At 36.0% G+C, this 20,247-nt stretch overlaps 1 protein-coding gene across 1 annotated transcript in view; it reads right to left on the bottom strand.

The window, feature by feature from the left end:
- LOC135081104 (paired box protein Pax-6) overlaps positions 1-20,247 on the bottom strand; it is a 59,689-nt gene that overhangs the window by 17,802 nt on the left and 21,640 nt on the right. Inside the window, exons 4-5 of the mRNA XM_063975844.1 lie at positions 8,744-8,896; positions 7,216-7,298 (exon numbers count right to left, since the gene is read on the bottom strand). Coding sequence (XP_063831914.1) covers positions 7,216-7,298; positions 8,744-8,896 — 236 coding nt within the window. The remainder of the gene's footprint in view (positions 1-7,215; positions 7,299-8,743; positions 8,897-20,247) is intronic.

Genomic DNA, 20,247 nt, shown 5'->3' with positions numbered 1-20,247 from the left:
TGTTGCCGACAATATTTTATTCCGACCCCCGCAAAACCTACGTAAGAAGGGATGCTAAGGGTGTTGGTACACTGGCAAAACAAAATCACAATAAATTAAATGAACTACTGTACTTATTATCCGGCAACAAACATAATCAAGACTTACATTGTAATTGAATAATATGTTTTGAATCATGTTTTGATCCAGATGAATTTGAGCGGTTTAAAGTCTAGTTAATACTAAATACCAATTAATACAAAAAGGACCGTAAAACAATACATTTGAAGTAGCCCTAAGTAATACACAAAAGTTAAGCGAAAGCTCTCATTACACTAATCCAAATCCCACACGTCCTTCAAAAGAAACTATTACATAAGCCGCCATTGTGCCCGCACCCTAATAGCCCAGTAAAATATTATGACGTTTCCACTTTTTCCCATTCAGTCTTACAGTTCGGGCATTTTTTCCGACGCCGATGACGGACCTTTTTCCCGCCTCGCTCTGTGCCACAAATTACGCCGCCCTGTACTTGGGCGGGAAGGGCGGTTGGGCGCCACACGCTTGCGATTAGTCGGACACGATGTTTTGTGGACACGACTTGTAAGATGCTATATCTATGTTTATGTTTAAGAAGTGCACTTATCATCGCATTTTATTAACTAATTGTCTTACGGCCGAATACTGAAACGCCATTTAAATATTTGACGGCTTCTCAAATAGTTAAGCAGCTCCTAAACTTACATTTCGCATACTCAAAACAATATCTGAGCAGTTCTCAATTTTTAAGCACCTCTCAAATTAAGTTGCACTTAAACGCCACTCAAATGAATTTTCGCATACTGAAACGCCATTCAACGCTAAGCATTACTCAAACAACTGTCAAATCGTCTTAAGCAGCTGTTAAATTTGAGAGTGCTTGCCCGGTATCTTAAATCCTATTCTTATACCTAAATCGACCTAAATAGTGGTAAATAATGTGTGTCATCGTTATCATTTCTTTCGAGCCTTGAGGAAATACCTAGATCTAATCGCAGGAACGCAATAAGGCTGAACGCAATTGAAAAATATTATTATAATGACATGCAATTCCGAGCGAGGCTCCGCGTCCCTAAAGAAACGGTGTTGTTTCTGGATTCATAATTTGGAAGGTCTTTGAAACCCCTCACCAAACGCCATACAACCAGTGGACCAAATACTTATTATAACCCTACTGTTCTACGCAATGGGAAGTTATGAACGTGTACTAGGTGATATCTTCCACATCTAACAGCCAACTGTGCATCGTATAGTGCACGAAGTAACAACCAAAATAGCTGCTATGAAATCGCAATACATAAACATGCCTATTTCTGAGGAATAAGGGGACATCGCATAGCAGCATTTCCAAGAGTTGTTGATTTGTCAATTTGATGCTCTGTCAACAATGATAAATGTCAATTGTGGTTACGTTTCGGTCCACGATCGCCACTTAATAGATTTCAACAATAAAAAGTATCACCTTTAAAATTATTTTTTTAATTAAATAAAAATGCAAGCATAATTTTTTTTATATGACAAAACGAGATTTATATATAATAGAAACTAAAAATTAACTGTTCTATGTTATGTTGATTGAGTATATTTCCATAAAAGACAATACATAACCAAACGATGCTGCGTGTAATGGATAAAAAACGTAAAGTTATCATTTGTGTAAATGAAAACATACTTTTTTTGGTAAATGTTGCCATTATGTAAACATTTGAGAGCTGCTTAGCTGATCACGGCTTCAAATCCGTTGAGTGGCGTTTGAGAATACCATTTAAAATTGAAGGATACTTAAATTTAGGAGCCCGTCAGCTGAGTGAAAGATTTGAGTAGCGTTTCAGTATTCGGCCGTTAGTGTTAGTACGAGTATAATTAAAATTAAAGTCAATCTTTTAATCCCAACTAATATTATAAATGCGAAAGTAACTCTGTCTGTCTGTCTGTCTGTCTGTCTGTCTGTCTGTCTGTCTGTCTGTCTGTCTGTCTGTCTGTCTGTCTGTCTGTCTGTCTGTCTGTCTGTCTGTCTGTCTGTTACGCTTTCCCGCTTAAACCTCGCAACCGATTTTGATGAAATTTGGCATAGAGATAGTTTGAGTCCCGGGAAAGAACATAGGATAGTTTTTATCCCGGTTTTTGAAACAGGGACGCGCGCGATAAAGTTTTTCTGTGACAGACAAAATTCCACGCGGGCGAAGCCGCGGGCGGAAAGCTAGTGTTATATAAACGAGAGGTACGAATTTTATCATTAAAAAGAAAATTTTGAAAATTACTTTTCTCTTACTTTTATCTGAAAGCTATAGGTCTACTTTACTTTCCATAAACTATGCCTATAGCATTAGCATTATAAAATAGTGTTTCAGGTATTTGAGTAAAGTTTCATGCGCCATTATTGTTATGAGTGAATGCCTGTAATCACGGAGTTTAAAAAACAGCGACAAATCGCAATATAATGGCGCCCTAAAAATCTTATAACCGTCTACCGCCACAGAAAACGAGTATAGTGACGTTGGAATAATATTACAGAAGGGTTCCCCCCAAATAGGATTTACCATAATTCCGTTATTTCGACAACAACTTGTTCCCGTAATTGTTTCGGTTGGTAAAGACATTATTCAAAATACCTACTTTCAGGCGGAGTTTTTGTTAGTCAAATAATTGTAGTGCCGTTAAAAGTTGTGTACCATTAAAAGTTAGTTCATTAGCAATTTGGATTAGGTACATAAAACACAACTTCATGGAATTTTCACTCTGGTTTACAATACAGATCCAAAATGGGCGTGTAAAAAATACTAGATTTGCTATTAATACTTATTATCATTTTTGGAATAAAGCTATTTTACCTAGATTTTACATTCCTGGAAACTACTGAAAAGGTTATAATGTTCATTAAAAAAATATTGCTATTGAATGGTTTTTTTTTGTACTCCAGCCAGTTACAAATTGTTAAGAAATATTTAAAAAATGGAACTGAATTTATTGCCTTCTAACAAAGGAGGAGGTTCTCAATTCTTTATTAAGATTTTTTTGCAATTTTTAGTTACTTTCATTTGTTTTGTGAGACAACGAGCACTTAAAACAAATTCGGTAATTATTTAGTAACAAAAGCCTTGTTTTGACCGACACAAACAAAAAACATGATAAATCAGAACACAGTTCTAACGCGGATCTGTCTACTTATTTCGTGCCGATATTAAATGGGGGTAGTAATGTTTTTATTTATAGTGATATAAGGTGTATTTTGGTTTGTTTTGGCGGCAAAATACCAGTGGTTGGAGGTCGCTGCTAATTTTTCAAAACACCCCTCCGGAAGCGAGCCCTCTTCCTGTAGAGGATCGATACTACCCCTCCGTGCTGTGACTATGATTAAGCTGGGATATTGAGGAATTCATATTATAATACATATTTGCACTTGCACATACAAATAGAACACAGCGTTTGTTGAATATTGCTGATCACAGTGTTTTTCTTGATGCACCATCGTTTCAACAAACAACTAAAATACCCTTAACCCCTTAAGTAACCAGAAAAAAACACCAAAAGTTATTAATTAAAGCCCAAAGTCCTTGGTTATTCATATTTTTAACGAACTTAAAAAAAGGAGGCGGTTCTCAATTCGGGCGTACGTTTTTTTATTTAAATGGGTACATCCTACTTAGCACTGATCAGCATTTTTCCATAATTTTATTTTCATTTTTAGAAAATAAATCCACATAAATAGGAGTTGCCAAAAACTGAAGAGAGTTGAATTTTGATCGGCCGAGATAATGTTACGCAAGTTTTTTATCGATGAAAATTAAAAAAACTCAATAATAATAAACCTATTCAATCTTAAATCCAACTACTCCTAACACCCAGCTGTCCAATTGCATCCCAGTCCAGCGTAATTCAATCCATCCCCACTTAGCATTCCCCAAACACCCCCCACTCAGCCTTGAACCCCGGGCAACACGTGGCCCGTCCGACGGAATACCAAATGATGTGCACGCTACACGAACCGGCTCGTAAGCGAAAGTGAACTTTATTCTGTCCCATTTAAACCTAATACGCCTTGACGTGACACTTCACGCTGCACGAAACGTCAAATTAAGCGACAAGGAAAAGAGAACTTTGCGCGGTGCCATTGGAACTCAATGTGGCTTGTAGGTAATTTGGAAACCGCTAGGGCTGCTCTTGGCGAAATGTTTTAACGACTAAAGTTACACGAGTAAAAACTAAGACGCGTTCTAAGTAAGTAAATGCATTTATCGCCAAGAAAATGTGGCTTTGTCAGGGAATTTTAGAGACTTTTTCTCACTTTTTTATGGTTTCAGAATCAGAAATATTTATTTACATGGTTTACAAAGATATTTTACGATTGTTATGTCCTCATTTACCTACATGTTGATGTGTCAATAAAATAGTGGTCTTAGTTCTTTACATGACGTGATCATTTTTGTACCCTTTGGAACTGAGTTTGTACTTAATTTCACCTTATGATAAAAAATGAGATATATGATTGAGCACGCGTGCGTGCTTAGTAAATACCAATTTATTAGAGTTTTAAAAGCATGTAAGTTTTGGAGACTAAAAAGACGAAGACTTTGGCAGAGCTCCATGTCTTTGCCGACCGCTCAATGACAGAGTCAAATTACTTCGTATCAGTGGGATTTCAACATTTTAATCAATTTCAAATGTCAATTTAAAAGTTTAGATTTTTTGATTTGATTTGAAAGTTACGTGCAGTACCTCTATTACGAAAAACTTTCGAGTTCGTTTCGTTGCGTATTCAAAGTGTCATCGAAAAATTTTGTATGAAAAATTAAACAGCGCCCCCTATATTATAGCCGCCCTAGGGGGCGCTGTTTAATTTTTCATACAAAATTTTTCGATGACACTTTGAATACGCAACGAAACGAACTCGAAAGTTTTTCGTAATAGAGGTACAGAGCGTAGCAGCCCTAAACAGGCAGGTACTTGTTGACCGGCCGATGTGACGTTGCACCGCGTGCGTGCCGAATGTTAACGAACGGCGACGAAAGGTTAATGTTAGAGCTCTTACAGCTTAGCCCGGGACGGTGTCGCCATTTTGTTTTTTTGCTCCTTTTCTTTCGCCAAACAAGAAAGCGAGAAAACTTGCGGAAAGTTTTCTCTAACGAGAGGAATGGTTTTTATGATAAAACAATTAGTTTGGTAACTGTAGTACTACTTTGTCGTAAAAGTTGCATCAAAAAAAATGTTATTAATAAATGAAATGTTAACGAAAGTCTTTTCTATTTATTTAGTACTTACACTAAAAGGTTAAATCGAATTATAACAGGGTCACAAACAAGTCTCCCTGCTGTACAAAAGACGTTGTCATCGTTTCAAAAATTAAAAGTGCAGAACACAATATGGCGCCGTAATAGTCTAATTCGATTTGTACCGAACACTGCTGAGTGCTCCAACATTTTTAAAGGCTACACCCGGGCAAAGGCATACAGCAGCCAACAGCCAAGCTCCCTGACAAACGACGTTTTAAACTGTTGGCATCGTGACTCAACGGAACGATTATTTTATAGTTTCAACTTTTTAACGCGCGATCGAAAGTGGGAAGCAGTAATGAAGAAAAATGTGATGCGTATGAGATGTGCTTTTTAGTGATAATCTAGTTATGAAATCTCACTTTTCTTCTATGAGATAAAAGCTACACATAAAACTGTCGTCTTTTTATTTTAAATTTGATATTTTTTTACTAAAAAAAAAATAAAAAATAAGGCTAAGTACAACGCAATTAATTACTCTATTTTTTTCCTAATTAACAAACATAACATAGTCCAAACTGTAAAAGTCAAATAATGACCAAACTTTTTTCCAATGGCGAAAGTAACCCCTACCATCTTCATCCCCCACTAAAATAACTTGCAAAAACAAATCGTTATGCACATAATAATACAGAAACGGCATCGTTCAACAAACAAGAAAAAAAAACAATATTTATCATACTATCGAACACAATGCGCGGTATTTACAAAGTTATGTACCGAACCCACACAGGGGTGGCTACTTTGGTATATTGGTAATTCTAATTAGTTTAAGTAGTACTAAATAGAGAGATTAGATTAAAACTGTTTTATAACTTGCATTTATTAACACTTAATTAGTACTAAATTAGTAGAGTATCACTCATATTCTTAATGAAGCGTCACATGAAAAATTTCTATTAATAACTTTAAGAAATTCTCTAGAGTTTAACAGGAAAGAGGAACTTTTTCTCTAGAAATTATTAATAATCTTTAAGTTTAAAAAAAGTTGGGACGGCACCACTTTAGAGGTCTTAAGTTAACACTCAAACTAATTTAATATTACAGTGAAATGTAGAGTAGATCATTTTGTTTGTGATTAATAGGTACGACTTTTTTACAACAAAAGAAAATGCTAAATATTTTTACATGTGCTATTTTAGTAGAGCTAATATTTTGTAACAACAAAACAAAATCAAATTAAAATAAAGTTTCAAGAACCGTTTAAAAAAATTAGGTACGTATGCATTTAAGTAGGTATGTTTTTATTGATTTCCCTTAAAAAATAGGTTACAATGAGGCCGGCAACCCTGTATGTGCTTGTTATATACAGGGTGTATTTGCGCGCCGACGCGCTTGGCGGGGTTATATGGCCGCCCTTGTTTTTTTAACGTGTTTGCCAAAGACGCATCTACACGAGGCCTCGCCTACGCAAACAGACAGTGTAAACACGGCCTTATGAACGGCTTTATTAACGTATTTCAGATTTTATTTAAAACGGAATTAATTAGTGATGATTGGCAAAATTGAAGTGTAGTTGGAATTAGGTCTGTTTTGCTTGAATTTAAATTATTGTGGGTCTTCTTTCGGTCTACATGATTCATTAGAAGGTATAGTTACATACCTATGTACTTATAAGTATTTATAGGAAGAGTAAACATTTTACACGAAAAGAAACTGCAAAATTGAACCTGAAAAAAACTGTTTTGTGGCAGCTTGCTTTTTATCATGAAATTCAGTTAGTACCTATCATAAACCTGTGTTATAAAATAATATTCAACCATGAATAAACAGTACAGTTTCTACAAATACCCCAAATCACCATTAATCAGTGTGTTAAAACTCCATAGACAAAGCAAATAGCGTTAAAACTTGTTAGTTGGTAGCATACCATAGACTAGGTATCGATACTGCCACCTTCCCGCTGGTAAACTGGATTTTATTTTACCTGGATACGTGCCTCAGGCAATCCGATCTTTTCAGCGAGCCTTTCCCGCGCGAACACGTCTGGGTAGTGGGTCCTCTCGAATTCTGCACAGATAAAAAACGGTTTGTGTCATTGTGACTTTATACTTTTTTATAGGTGACTGGAACAAGGCAAAGACATTTTCTTTACAGTGAATTATAATGCAAAAATTGTAAGTATGAATTTCAGCCATGAAAATTCTTGTAAAACTAATAGAGCTTAAAATATGTTCTTCATAATCAAATCAAATCAAATCAAATATAATTTATTTGCATTAAATAGGGTTTCACAAAGTGGGTGTTATTACATTTTTAAGTTATTGTACTTATGCCTATTTAGCCATACTTAATTACAGCATGCAAATTTTAATTTTTGTCCTACATTAATTAATTAAAATTATATAAATTTAGAATGTTTCAATGTGTAAAAATTGGTTATGAGATAAGATGGTACGTGCTTTACTTAGTAATATTGTGATTTATAAACAAAAGCGAATTGCTTCATTTCTTCAAATCAAAAACATCACTATATTACTTGACCTAAAAGTTAACATTTACAAGTCAAAAATATACCATACATCGAAATAAACTCCATACAGGAACGTATTTTAAACCGCGTCAAACAGAAAGAATCCAATAACGTTTCTTTGCACAGTCACACAATTGACATCGGTCTCCATATTGGCACACCCGCAGATCCCCGGGGAACTCATAAACCGATTTTCCAATGTCCCTTTCATCTTATTTATTGTTTACCAACACGGTTATTAGCAAATAAATATAAATATCGTCCCCTATTATTTGCCAGCCTCTCCAGACGTGGCACCCAGACCAATTACGATGTTGACTAATCTTAGTTTTTGTTTGTTTGTCCAATTCAGATATTAATAAGACCATTGAAAGCTTAATGAGAGGTATTGTGACTAATACAGGGTGTTTTTAGATTTCATTTTGTCTGCAATGTACGGGCGTATTATTTTGTGAAGTTGAATGATATTCTTAGAATTCATAGTGTAGAATTTGAAAACAAGGGTTTACTGAACTCGTGGAAACTTGTTTGCTTAATTTGTTTGATGTCTAATTATAGCCCATTAGGTGTTGTTTCCAACTTTTAATTAGCAGCGGCATTTTAATCACATTCGTTCGTCGTTTCAGTTCTATTATTCAAATTCATAATTCATGGAACAAATAAATTTTCATCTTACAAGGATCATTTATTGTTTTTACAGTGTAGTTTTTCATCATTTTATTTCATTTTGTGATAATAAGGTAAGTATAGACTAGCTAGAGCATTTACTTGTAACAGAACAACGAGCTCTATGATACGTTTTATTTACCCTTTCACTTTCACGAACCAAACGTCGTATATTTTACCTATTGTACCAATCTTTAGAACATTACATTGAAATGCTATAGTCTATGCTCATCTTTAGGAATACAAATCCAACGTTATAAAGCTTTTGAAACATGCATTTTCTCACCTACATCATAAGACTCAAAATGTCCCTCACCTTTCTCCAAGCTGTCTATCTGGTCGTTCGTGAAGGAGGTCCGGTTCCTCTGCAGCTTCCTCTTGAGCCTGAGCCTCATCTGGGAGTCTTCGTCCCCTGAGGACGCGTGCTCGCTGTTCCCGTCCGAACCAGCTTCGGATTGGAGGGGGTCTGCTGGCAAAGGAGAATACAAATTAGACCATTTACCCATATTAATCAATATTTTTATTGCTTTTTTGATAGATAACAGCTTGATTTTACATAAGAACAAGGAACTATACTGACTCATCATCACCATTTCAGCCACAGGACGTCCACTGCTGAACATAGGCCTCCCCCAATGATTTTCTTAATGACTATACTGACTGATATATTGAAATGGTATAAAACATTTAATCAAATATCAATAGCTACGTAAAGCATTTAACGCAAATGGCAAGTAGATAAAATGTAGACACCCTATATTTAAAAACATCGCATTATATCTCATTAAAAATATAAATCATATTTATGTCAACAAACGTTTTAAAATGTTACACGCTATTTATTTCAACCCTAATAAAGGGTAACATCAAAACGAATGTCTCACAACACATTAACAATCAACATTGCAACAGACTGCTCTCAAAAGTTTAAATGCCGCATTTTGTTGATGCCGAGGGGAGTGAGTAGTGAGTAGTGAGTATTGAGCCTCTTCATCAACAATACCTCGACTATCAACCAATGCGTCAGCGGAATTGCATCTGACAAAAATTATCTGACTGAACTGTGACGTCACATGTTTGTTTCAGACCGAGGGCTCTTCTAATACTTGTCGGTTGTATTAAGGGTAGCAGAATTAAACGTTAGTTGTAATTCTGTGCCCTCAACTAATTGATTAATTTGCTTTATGGACAGCCGGTCGATCCCCGGTAATGGTGCACGGGTAACTGACTCCCGTGAATGGGGGCCATGTTATGCAATCTGTCACATTTTTGTGACGTCACGCCCTCGTGGCTCCGATAATAACAGTGATGGATAGAGGAACTGAATTGAACTGGAAATTTCGACGTTTTCTGCATTTGGTTTAGGGTAATGAAGATTTCATGCTTCAGTACACGATTTGTTTCGAATGTAACATATTTTTGTGACAGTGCTTGTGTACGTCAGATTTTAGGTACTAGCTTTCCGCCCCTGAAAAAAGGGCTGTTTTTGGGGCTTTCCCGGAAATTATTCGAATTTTTCTCGGCGTAAAATCCATCTTTCGGCTTCAACGAACATTAAAAAAAATACAATTGGCCCAGGCGTTGTTGAGTTATGCGCTTACCAACACATTTTGCGATAAATTTTTATATTATAGTTTTTTTTATATGTTCACCTTGAAAATTACCTACTTAAGAATGAAACATGTAAAAGTATCTTCTTTTTAAGCTGTGTTTTTAAACTGTATCAATCAGCACAATTCAAAAACATTCGACCTTCAGGAAAAACCAAACATCTCAAGCAATTTCTTTTGATTTCGCGCGCATTTCCTCACCCACTTCAGCAAAGCCCAAGCTTCGGCTACAGTACACAAGCACTCCCAATGCCCAACGCTGGGCTTTCTGACTGGAATGACTAATCACACGTTGCTACCCAGCTCATGTCGTAGCTATGGCGCGGTGCCAGGTTCGGTGTCGAGATGGGAGAAATGGGTTGCTTGTGTAGGATTAGGTAAAAACAAAGCACAAGGTGAACTTATATCCATTCCCTTATTATTATTTTTATAATGTTTCGTACCTTTATTTTTTAAGATAGAGTTAAGACAATGAAATCACTAGATCTTTTCGAAAGTGAGGAAAATTGAGGAAAAATAATTTTAGTTTAATCTTTAACAAAGCATTCTTAAAGTTTTGAATTACCATTTTCTATCATATCTGTTTAAACTATTGATGTCTCAAAAACTGATTGATTACGTTTAGAGGCCGGTAGAGCTATTCTCATAAATAAAACTGGATACTTAACTTTTGTCAATTACTTATTCTGTGCTTTTATCCCTGCGTGTCCCTCTATTCTGCCGTTTCTAGTGTGACATTGACATGACAGCAGCAGCTCATCAACTATAACGATACCGCTTATTTTAACGTTTTAGATTAACACCCACATAAATTTTCGCTGTACATACACAGTTTGCCTCTACCTTAAACATCAACTCCGTACAGACGACAGCACTTCAACCTATCAACCTACACGGAGGTACGTTATGTACTTGTAATAGGTGATGTTTTCCAAAAAAAAAAGTACCTCACACGAACTAGATCTACAATGATTGATGCGCGACACGAGCGTTGACTGACAGCAACACAGGCTTTCCAATCTTGGACGAATAACGACACGAGACTCGCTCATTTTCGCTTTTAAGGTTTTTATAACAAAATATAGACAAACTTTTACACAATTTAGATCATGATGATGATGATGGGATTTCAATTAAATGTGCATTTTGGATTCTGTACGGTATTATGTTTATTGTGCACCTGTTGGTCTTGGACTCTAGAGTTTAAGTGTTATTTTTAGACCTCTAGCAGTAATTTATTTTATCTGTTTTTCCATAACCTACGTAATAATATTAAGTATCTACTTTTAAGTCTACTTAAATAAACTTGGTTCAGCGGTGGCCTAAAAACATATTATTCTAGGGAAAACTTACACGAATTAGATCCGTTTTAGGTCTAATCAAAGTGAGTTTTTACCTAAAACACCAAATCTACGTTTCACTGTGATTTTTCAACTTCATTTTCACTACAATTTTCCAAAGCTTCGACTGTTTCTGTGAATTAATGTTATAAGTAGAATACTTAATAAAAAACGCCATTTGGAAAATCAACCTTTATATATATTCTTGCACTTTAAAACGGTTTATTGGACACACGATTTCTTTTTTTTTTTGCTGAAACTTCGAACGCTATCTCATCGCTCGCAGTGAAGCCCCGTCTCACCGTGACGTAGGCTAATGAGTTCGCACAAACAGCAGATTTGTTCGCGTTTCTGTCGAATGGTAGGTAATGGCTTTTGGAATGTTCCTGGAATGTGACGGTTGAGTGATAGCGTTGTCTCAAGAACGAGATTGTAAACTGGAATTTACTTAATCATAACGTTTTATTGGGAAGGAGAAAGTGTATTTTCTTCTTTATTTAAGAGCTAACGAGACGCTAAACAATATGGTTTTTAACAAGTCAACGAGTCCACGTAGTTAGGCTTAACTTAACAATTTATTTAAATGAAAGTGATCTTGGTCTCCACTACCAATTGATCTTGATTTATAGTAACTAAAATGAGTAAACTTTAGTCATAAAACGTGTGAAATTGTGATTAATTTCACATTTACAAAATTAACACTAAAACGGTCAGTCACGTGCTCAAACATATTTCTTAATAGTTCTAGGAAAATTAAACAATCGTACGTTATAATAATGAAAACAGAAAATATAAAGCCAAAAACCCAAACAATCCGAATACATAGGCACAAAAAACACCTCACAGGTCTTTTGTTACTGAAGTATTCTTACAATCGGGCCTCATTTATTATAGCCCGTCCCGTATAAAGGAAGAATTCATTAAAAAATCGAACCACTTACCCACAATCCACCCACAAATGATTGAAGCGAAAACTTGAGGAAGGCCTCGGAAGAAACACGAGAAATACATAAGAGAAAATAATACCTAGTAGTAAGAAAATAAGAAAAGGAATAAAAGTGGGGGCCGGGAAAAATTGGAGAAATAAGGTACAAAGGGAGCGGAGAAAGTCGGCCTGGGCAGATGCAGGGTTGTCACAAGCAAGTCTTCGTTATATTTGCAGTTGTAAATAGGACCTTAATAAACGTGAAATAGTCTAAACTTATGCGCAAAAGATGACTTTTTTTAGTCAGCTCTTAGTTCGTTCGTTTCAACCTAACTCTCGTCCACTGCTAGACATATAGATCTCCACAACGACCGGTTCTGTAATGCCCGCATCCCTTGACCTTTACCAGATCCTGGCAGTCCTGCCTACACTTAGTTTTTTACCAGCAATTGCTCTATTCTTGAAATATCTTTAAATATTTATCGTAAACGTCAAAATGCGATCATACCTCGGCCGTACATGTCAGATGGCTTAAAAAAACGTTGCCTTCAAGTTGTTGTCATCTGAAAACTTCCGTTGGCAGCCCTGGACAGATACAGCGGGATTGGAGTTATCCGGGCGTGCGGCGTGGCCGCGTAGGTGGGGCGAGCCGCGACGCGCGATTGTGCGAGATCGATACTGTCACTCAGTCGGACGCGGCTTGACTGCAAGCGGACAGTCTTTGCTGTTTATTTGACATTTGCCAAGATAGGAGCCAAGAGGCATTAGATCGGAGTTATCACTCAGCTGATCGCGACTTATAATGGACTGAGTTCATATTTGCTGTACAAACTGACCTGGCAAATAAGATACTATGTTTTAAAAGTTTTGAGGCTCATCTACTGAAGCCTTGCCAATTTGTTCTCACTCAGCCGGACGCGGCTTGACTGTTAGCGGACAGTCTTCGCTGTTTATTTGACATTTGCCAAGATAGGAGACAGAGAGGTATTCAAGATAGGGTCGGAGAGGCATTAGATTGGAGTTATCAGTCAGCTGATCGCGAGTTAGTGGGATGATTTCACTATTTGCTGTACAAACTGACTGTCAAATAAGATTTTAAAAGTTTTAAGGCTCAGCTACCGTGGATATAACTGAAACTAGACCAGATTTGCCATTATTGTTGTCACTCATCCGGACGCGGCTTGACTGTAAGCGGACAGTCTGCTGTTTATTTGACATTTGCCAAGATAGGAGACAGAGAGGTAATCAATATAGGGTCGGAGAGGCATTAGATCGGAGTTATCAGTCAGCTGATCGCGAGTTAGTGGTTTGAGTTCACTATTTGCTGTACAATCTGACTGTTTTAAATAAGATTTTTAAGAGTTTTGAGCCTCAGCTACCGTAGCATAGATAGGTATAACTTAAGGCTTGCCAATTTATTCTCACTCAGCTGGACGCGGCTTGACTGCTGGCGGATGGTTTGACGTAAGAAGAAGGGATCAGAGAGGCATTAGATAGGTTTCAAGTTGATTGATAACTCACCTCGTTTCAAGTTGATTGATAACTCAACTTGAAACGAGGTAATAAATATATCTGCTCATCAAAAGTCAAAGACTATAAATACACAGATCTATTTATATTTAATCCGATGGTAAGTGACCTCCAATTGTTTATTTTTTAAACGCTACCGCTTATGAAAACGCTCCGCTCGCTCACAGTCGCGTAGCCGGACAGTTCGCTCGATTCGGCACGCGGACAAATATCGCGGCCTTCGTACAGTCAACAGCACATCAGATTATACATATTTGTTGCAAAATAGCACCTATTACGATTGAGTAAGATACTATAATGTATAGCTTAATTTGCTGTCGTCTCTACATACTAATGTGAATAACGTATTACGAGTATAACTGACGCCCGTATTCACAAACATTACTATGAGGTCTCACAGTGCGCGTGGACGCACAGGACACACGAACCAATCACAGAGCTCTATTCAACGCAGTGCTTTCGATTTGCTGCTTCACGCATCGTTTGTGAGTATTGTGACTACGGGGTGCTACGGGTGTGATGTCGTCTATGAGGGAAAGTTGATTGCATCGATTTAAATGGTTTTTATAGTTTTGAACACGGTAGATACTAATAATAAACTGAAAAATATCACAGCAACTAAGGTATCAAAATTCCTGTGAAATAACATTTGAGCTGGACGCAGGCTGCTACCAATCGATCAACATGGAAATCATTGGGGGACCTCTATATTCAGCAGTGGACGTCCTATGGCTGAAATGATGATGATACTTCTTACTATACCTCTAATAACGAACGAATAACAAATGTGAGAACATTATTAGCCCTACGAATGCACCGCTTATCGTCAATTATTGTTTAATTATTGTTTAATTTTTTGGTACCAAATAAATGTTTTTTCTTTCTTTCTTTCTTTCTTTCAATTCAAATTAAATAAAGATGGTGCCCTAAACACGACCACAGAGCGCAGACCCCTCGAACTAAACGCCGCCTAAACACAGTTACGAGTGCCAAGGGACTGCGGGGGTCGACACAGTCTGGTTACGATTAGGGTATCCATACAGTGTAAATTTTCCGGGAATGTCTATGATGTTGTTGACATTGGCTGCTAATTTCTAAAGATTTTGAAAAGAATGTGTCTTGTTGTCGTTGTCTAACGAGAGACGACTTATTACCTATTATAGCCAACGACGGATTAGCAAGCTGAAGTGGCAATGGACAGGGCACATTGTATGCAGAACTGACGGCCGATGGGATAGCAAGGTTCTGCAGTGGAGGCTACGGAGGAGAAAAACGCAGCGTGAGACGCCCACCCACAAAGTGGGCCGATGACCTAATAGAGGGAGCAGGAATAAAAATATTAAAATAGGTAAAAAACTAGTTTACACTAATCAGTAAATGTACTTTGTATGAGTTGCCAAAAGTACGAGCATGTGACTCTGTTTACTAACTAAGCAACTGAAAGTCGTAAGTACCTACAAACAGTAATTTGAAAACTACTAACTAAATAATGTATTTTTTTTAAGTTGTGACTTGGAAACGCTACCAAATTTTACTCTACTTAATTAGCATCAAATCGCTAACGTATCCCTTTGAATTATTGTGTCCCTTTTAAAACTCAAGTGGTGGTATCACTACACCTTTGTATGGTGGCTCGACTTCCCAGCAGGCCATCTAAATTACTTAGCGAGGGTAGATAAGGTTAGTTTTTATTATTGTCATTTGGCAGGAGAGTGGGGCAATTGGTCGACTAATGATCATCTGGGGATGTCGGGGGATGTTATCCTCTAATAGGGTAACATAAGTAAGCATGTCTTTTATTCTTAAGGGTAGAGCTGAAGATTAAGATCTGCAGTAGGGACTTGTGGTGAGGTTATCTGTAAAGTACTAAAAAAAACTGGCCATAAGAACTGTTTTTATTTTTCAGTCATTAATTGCTGACCCAATAAACGTGAAAAACAGTGAAAAAAGGAAAATGGCAAATTTTAAAAATATTCTCGTCATAACTTTCCTCGGAATTCAATTAATATGTGACGAAAAACGTGTCTTTTCGCTTAGAAACACATAGTCATTTAATTTTAACTCGTATGTTAATTTTACAAGGTACGAGATGTGGTAAATAATATGTAGTTTTTATTCATATTTACCTTATAATTTAGTAAATAAAGAAACTTCAATAACAAACCCCTCGAACACTCAAAACGAATTTAAATCAGCTGCCTTTTTAACCGCAAAACGATATCAATTACTACCAATTACTTTAGCAGCAAACTTTCAATGAAAGACTGCTACACGTGTCGAATAGTTTAAGTACTTGAAGTACGATTTGAAGTACGATAAAGTACGCTGGAGTACGCTCGACTCCATCGTAACGAGGTGCTTGAAACGCATTGTTTCAGTAGAATGCATGTAACGGAGACGTGCTAAACTGCAGTCAATTGTTAAAACGATTAAGGCACAGTGGTGTGGCATGGCGGGTTGAGTGAAACAAATAATGAAGCAATAAATGAAAGTTAAATGGTTCCTTTACAATGTAATTTGAGTCGTTTAGGAAACTTATTGAATATTAAGTTCGTCAGAAAAATACACAATCTAAACAACAAGTAATATATTTTGTGTTTATTTTAAGTAATTGCAAAGCAATAATAATTTGTCGAGTTAAAACTAGGTATTGTCATTTTAAATTCTAGTTATTTTTTTAATTTAATTTTTTGTTGGTATAAAATAAATGTTTTATTTTCTTTAGAATTAGTATGCATCAGTAATAGACCGGCACTAATCCAATTCCAATTGCCATTGTCACAGCACATTATCGGATGATTAGCTGAAACCGCTATGTCAGTACGCGGTCCGGTGTGGCCCAATGTGCCCAGTGTCTGTTTATACCGTGTACAAGCTATTTGCGCAATTATTTGTGCCGCATCCCACTGTGCAAATATTGTCTAATTTTGTGTTCCCGCTGGTGTCTTTATTGGAACTACTGTGTAGATAACTGTTAGTTGAAATAATATTGAATTGAATAGAATAGAACAATCGGGCTTATACTAAAAAATGAATGCCCCACTTTTGAGAAAATTGGATTACATGTTCCTGTTTTAAGTAATTATTGTTACAGACAATTTTTTGTAAGTCCCATCGCTAGAAATACAATTTCACAATGTTTAAAAATGTTACTTACGTCGCTACATTTATTTGCATAGGAAATTAGTAAAATTCGACATTAATGTAATGATTTTAAATTATTATCACTAGCATCACATACTCGTAATATAATTTAACGTGAATAGACTATTAAATTGGAAATAAGCCTTAATGAAATAAGCCTATTATAAAGCTTCATTGCTTATTTGAAAATCGTGATTTTAAAGATCACGTTTAGTTGTAATATTGAATAATCACCTGTTGAAGTCCATGCAGGGCATGCTGTTAGTATTATTGTATAGTGCGGTTTAATGTTTCACAAAATTAATCAAAGCAAACAACCCACACAATGTTCACAAATACATTTAGTAATTGATGTTATCAAATAATTTATAAGTTCTACATACGAGTATTAAAGTATTGATGTGTAGAATTTGGACTGATTTTGCTAGTTTTCAACACAATGGGTATGGATACTTTCAAAGTATTATGGAACTTATGCATTTGTCACGAGGTGCTTTTTTACTACTACATTTTTTTCTTAGCCAAATTGGAAGCGCCATTTGCTTTCATGATTTTCTTTTTTTGTGGTCTAGTGGTTGGAATTTGGGCTCTCTCGTTCCGGTTCGATGCCCAGATTGGACACAGAAATTGAATCACTTTGTTTAATTGTGTCTAGTTTTGTTAAGATTTTGGAGACCACGTTAAACAGTCAGTCAAATTGAGTGATGTAATAAAAGTTTTGTTGACAATAAGTTATTCATAGAATTTTCACAATTTGCTTAAACGAGAAGGCTTATTTAAAATGTGAAATAGCGCATCCTCCGAACAATATAAAAGTTGGCGTGCGTCAATCACACGGCGCATTTTATACAAAATAGTCTGTCCATTTTCGTATAGTATATTTTTTTCCCATTTTTGTATACTTCCGAAACATTGGGCGCGACCGGCGAGCCGTGAGCAAAACACTGCGTTGAATATTAAAAAAATGTTGCGTCGGCTGGTGACGGGACACAATACGTTATATCGATCAGCGTAGGTTTTGACAGGGCATTTTCAGCCGTTTGCAGCTGAAAATTGTAGATCCTAAGTGTGATAGTTGCATGTCAAAAATATATTAAAGTAAGGTAACTTAAAAGTGATTGGAGGTGGAAGTGACTTATGTATTTTGCAATATCACCCTGTGTATGCATAATTTGGAGTTGTAAGTAACCTATTTCGGAATATTGCCCTGAAAGTAACGTTGACTTGGCGATTAAAGTGAAAACTATAGGTAACTTTTTAGATTTCTTCGTTTATAATGCTAAACGTATCTCAAAGTTATTTAAAACTTGAAATGGGTTTTCCTAAGTCTCCATAGCTCAGTAGTGAAAGAACTCGCCCTTCAAGCGGAAAGCCGTGGGTTCAATATTCATGTGAGTCAGGCACGGTAATAAATCCAAACCTAAATTTCCTACGTATGTAGTTCTATTGTAAAAAAGAAACTTTACACGTACGATTTAAAATCCACACGTTGAGGTCGCGAAGTTAAACGGTGCGGCCGAATTTCAGGGCACGCGCGACAAAGTTATCCGTCTAAAGGCCGTCTTTCGACTTCTGCACTTTGCCCAGCACACGACTTGCACTTTGCCCGGCACATTTCACAGGGCACTTTGGGCCACTTTTCCCGTGCACTTAGCGCGTTGTTTAGGCGCGTGACCTGAATACGGAGAAAACGCGTGTTGTGCTCTGGGTTGATGATAGCGATGTGTTTTGTTTTATGGTCTTGAATTTGCTTTATAAGTAACACATTTTTGTTAGAAGTAGGGAGAAATAATAAAATTAATGATATGGCTAGGCACATTGCGCTTCACTTCTTGCTAAGTATCGAAAGTTAAAAGTTTCTAACAAAATATCACGCGATTCAGAAAACAGGAACATTATTCCATATAAATATTTTCCTCTACTCATCGCTATTATGAAATAAGGGTGATTTTATTGCACTCTGCCCTGAGTAGTTCAAACAGAAATATTTTCCAAGAAACGTATTATTTACTAACCATTTTTCGTAGCGTTTGTACTTTTACCAGGAAAAGCGTAACAATTTCCATGAGTCAAAGTGCAAAAGAATTTAATATATTTTTTAAAATAGGTAGGAAATTATTTAGTGAAAATAAGAGAAATGAAATAAACTAGTGTAGGTACTACTGTATATTTAGAATGTTAGAAAAGTATCGTGTGGAAAATATTTAAAAGAATAATAGGGGAGAGTTCGGTATATTGTACCGCCGGGTAAATTGTACCACCCTCATATTTCGTAAAGTATTTATTGAATGTCTGTAATTGCAACACTCAGCGATACACAACTAAAATCAATTAATATCGGCCATGTGGTTTTTGCCGTGACAACAAATACGTGTGTTTTATTTTGAAAGGTATTTTTTCATTGTTTTCAAGTAACTTTTGACAATACATGTTTAGTTTGTAATTTTGTTAAATTTAATCACAGGGTGTTTCTAATATATTATTTAAAAGCGTAAATTAGTGTGGATTACAATTATTTGAAACATTTTTCGGTATTTATAAGCTATATTTTTTACCGATTTTTTAAAAGCACTATCACCTAGTCGGCTAAATTGTACCACATCAAGTTGTATGGAACTTTACCAAAGAATTTTGAATTTTTTTTTAGTAAATCATATTTTGAAGTTATAATAGCGTAGTTATGTTTGACTAACAATAAATGAAAGCAAAAGACTGGCAAAGTAGATAAGGTACAAGTGTGCGTTACGATAATTGGAATTACAAAACTTGTACTCAAAATCGTGATAACGTGTAAAACAATATCGATTGTCTATGTTATTAACTACTGTTCCTTTTCGTTTCCTAATTTGTTAAGAATGTATCGTATAATATTTTGCCATAGTTTTTTTATAGGCTTGAAATTTATTGAAATCCAATTTAGTAACCCTGTGGTACAAATTATCGAACCGGTTGGCTAAATTGGACCGAAGCTCTGAACTCGTACTTTGTTGATTTGTGCTAAATATACAACAATCATGTTAATTAATACTTATGAAATAGTAAGTTGAATAATGTATCTTTTATTATATACCATGGAAATTAGCAAAAACAAAAGAAAACTATGTGTAAAATGGGATTGAAAAAAACTGGTCCAAATTAGCGGACTCTCCCTTAGTATTTTTATGATAAAAGTGTGCTAAGTTGGTTATTTAATCACGCAAGTTATAGAAAAAACAAACTAAACGTAATATTGGCTAGATTCTGAATCTGAACACCAAAACCCAAGTCTTTA

This window comes from Ostrinia nubilalis, chromosome 19, assembly GCF_963855985.1.
Source record: "Ostrinia nubilalis chromosome 19, ilOstNubi1.1, whole genome shotgun sequence".
Lineage (NCBI taxonomy): Eukaryota > Metazoa > Arthropoda > Insecta > Lepidoptera > Crambidae > Ostrinia > Ostrinia nubilalis.
This window is presented reverse-complemented; position numbering and strand designations above follow the sequence as displayed.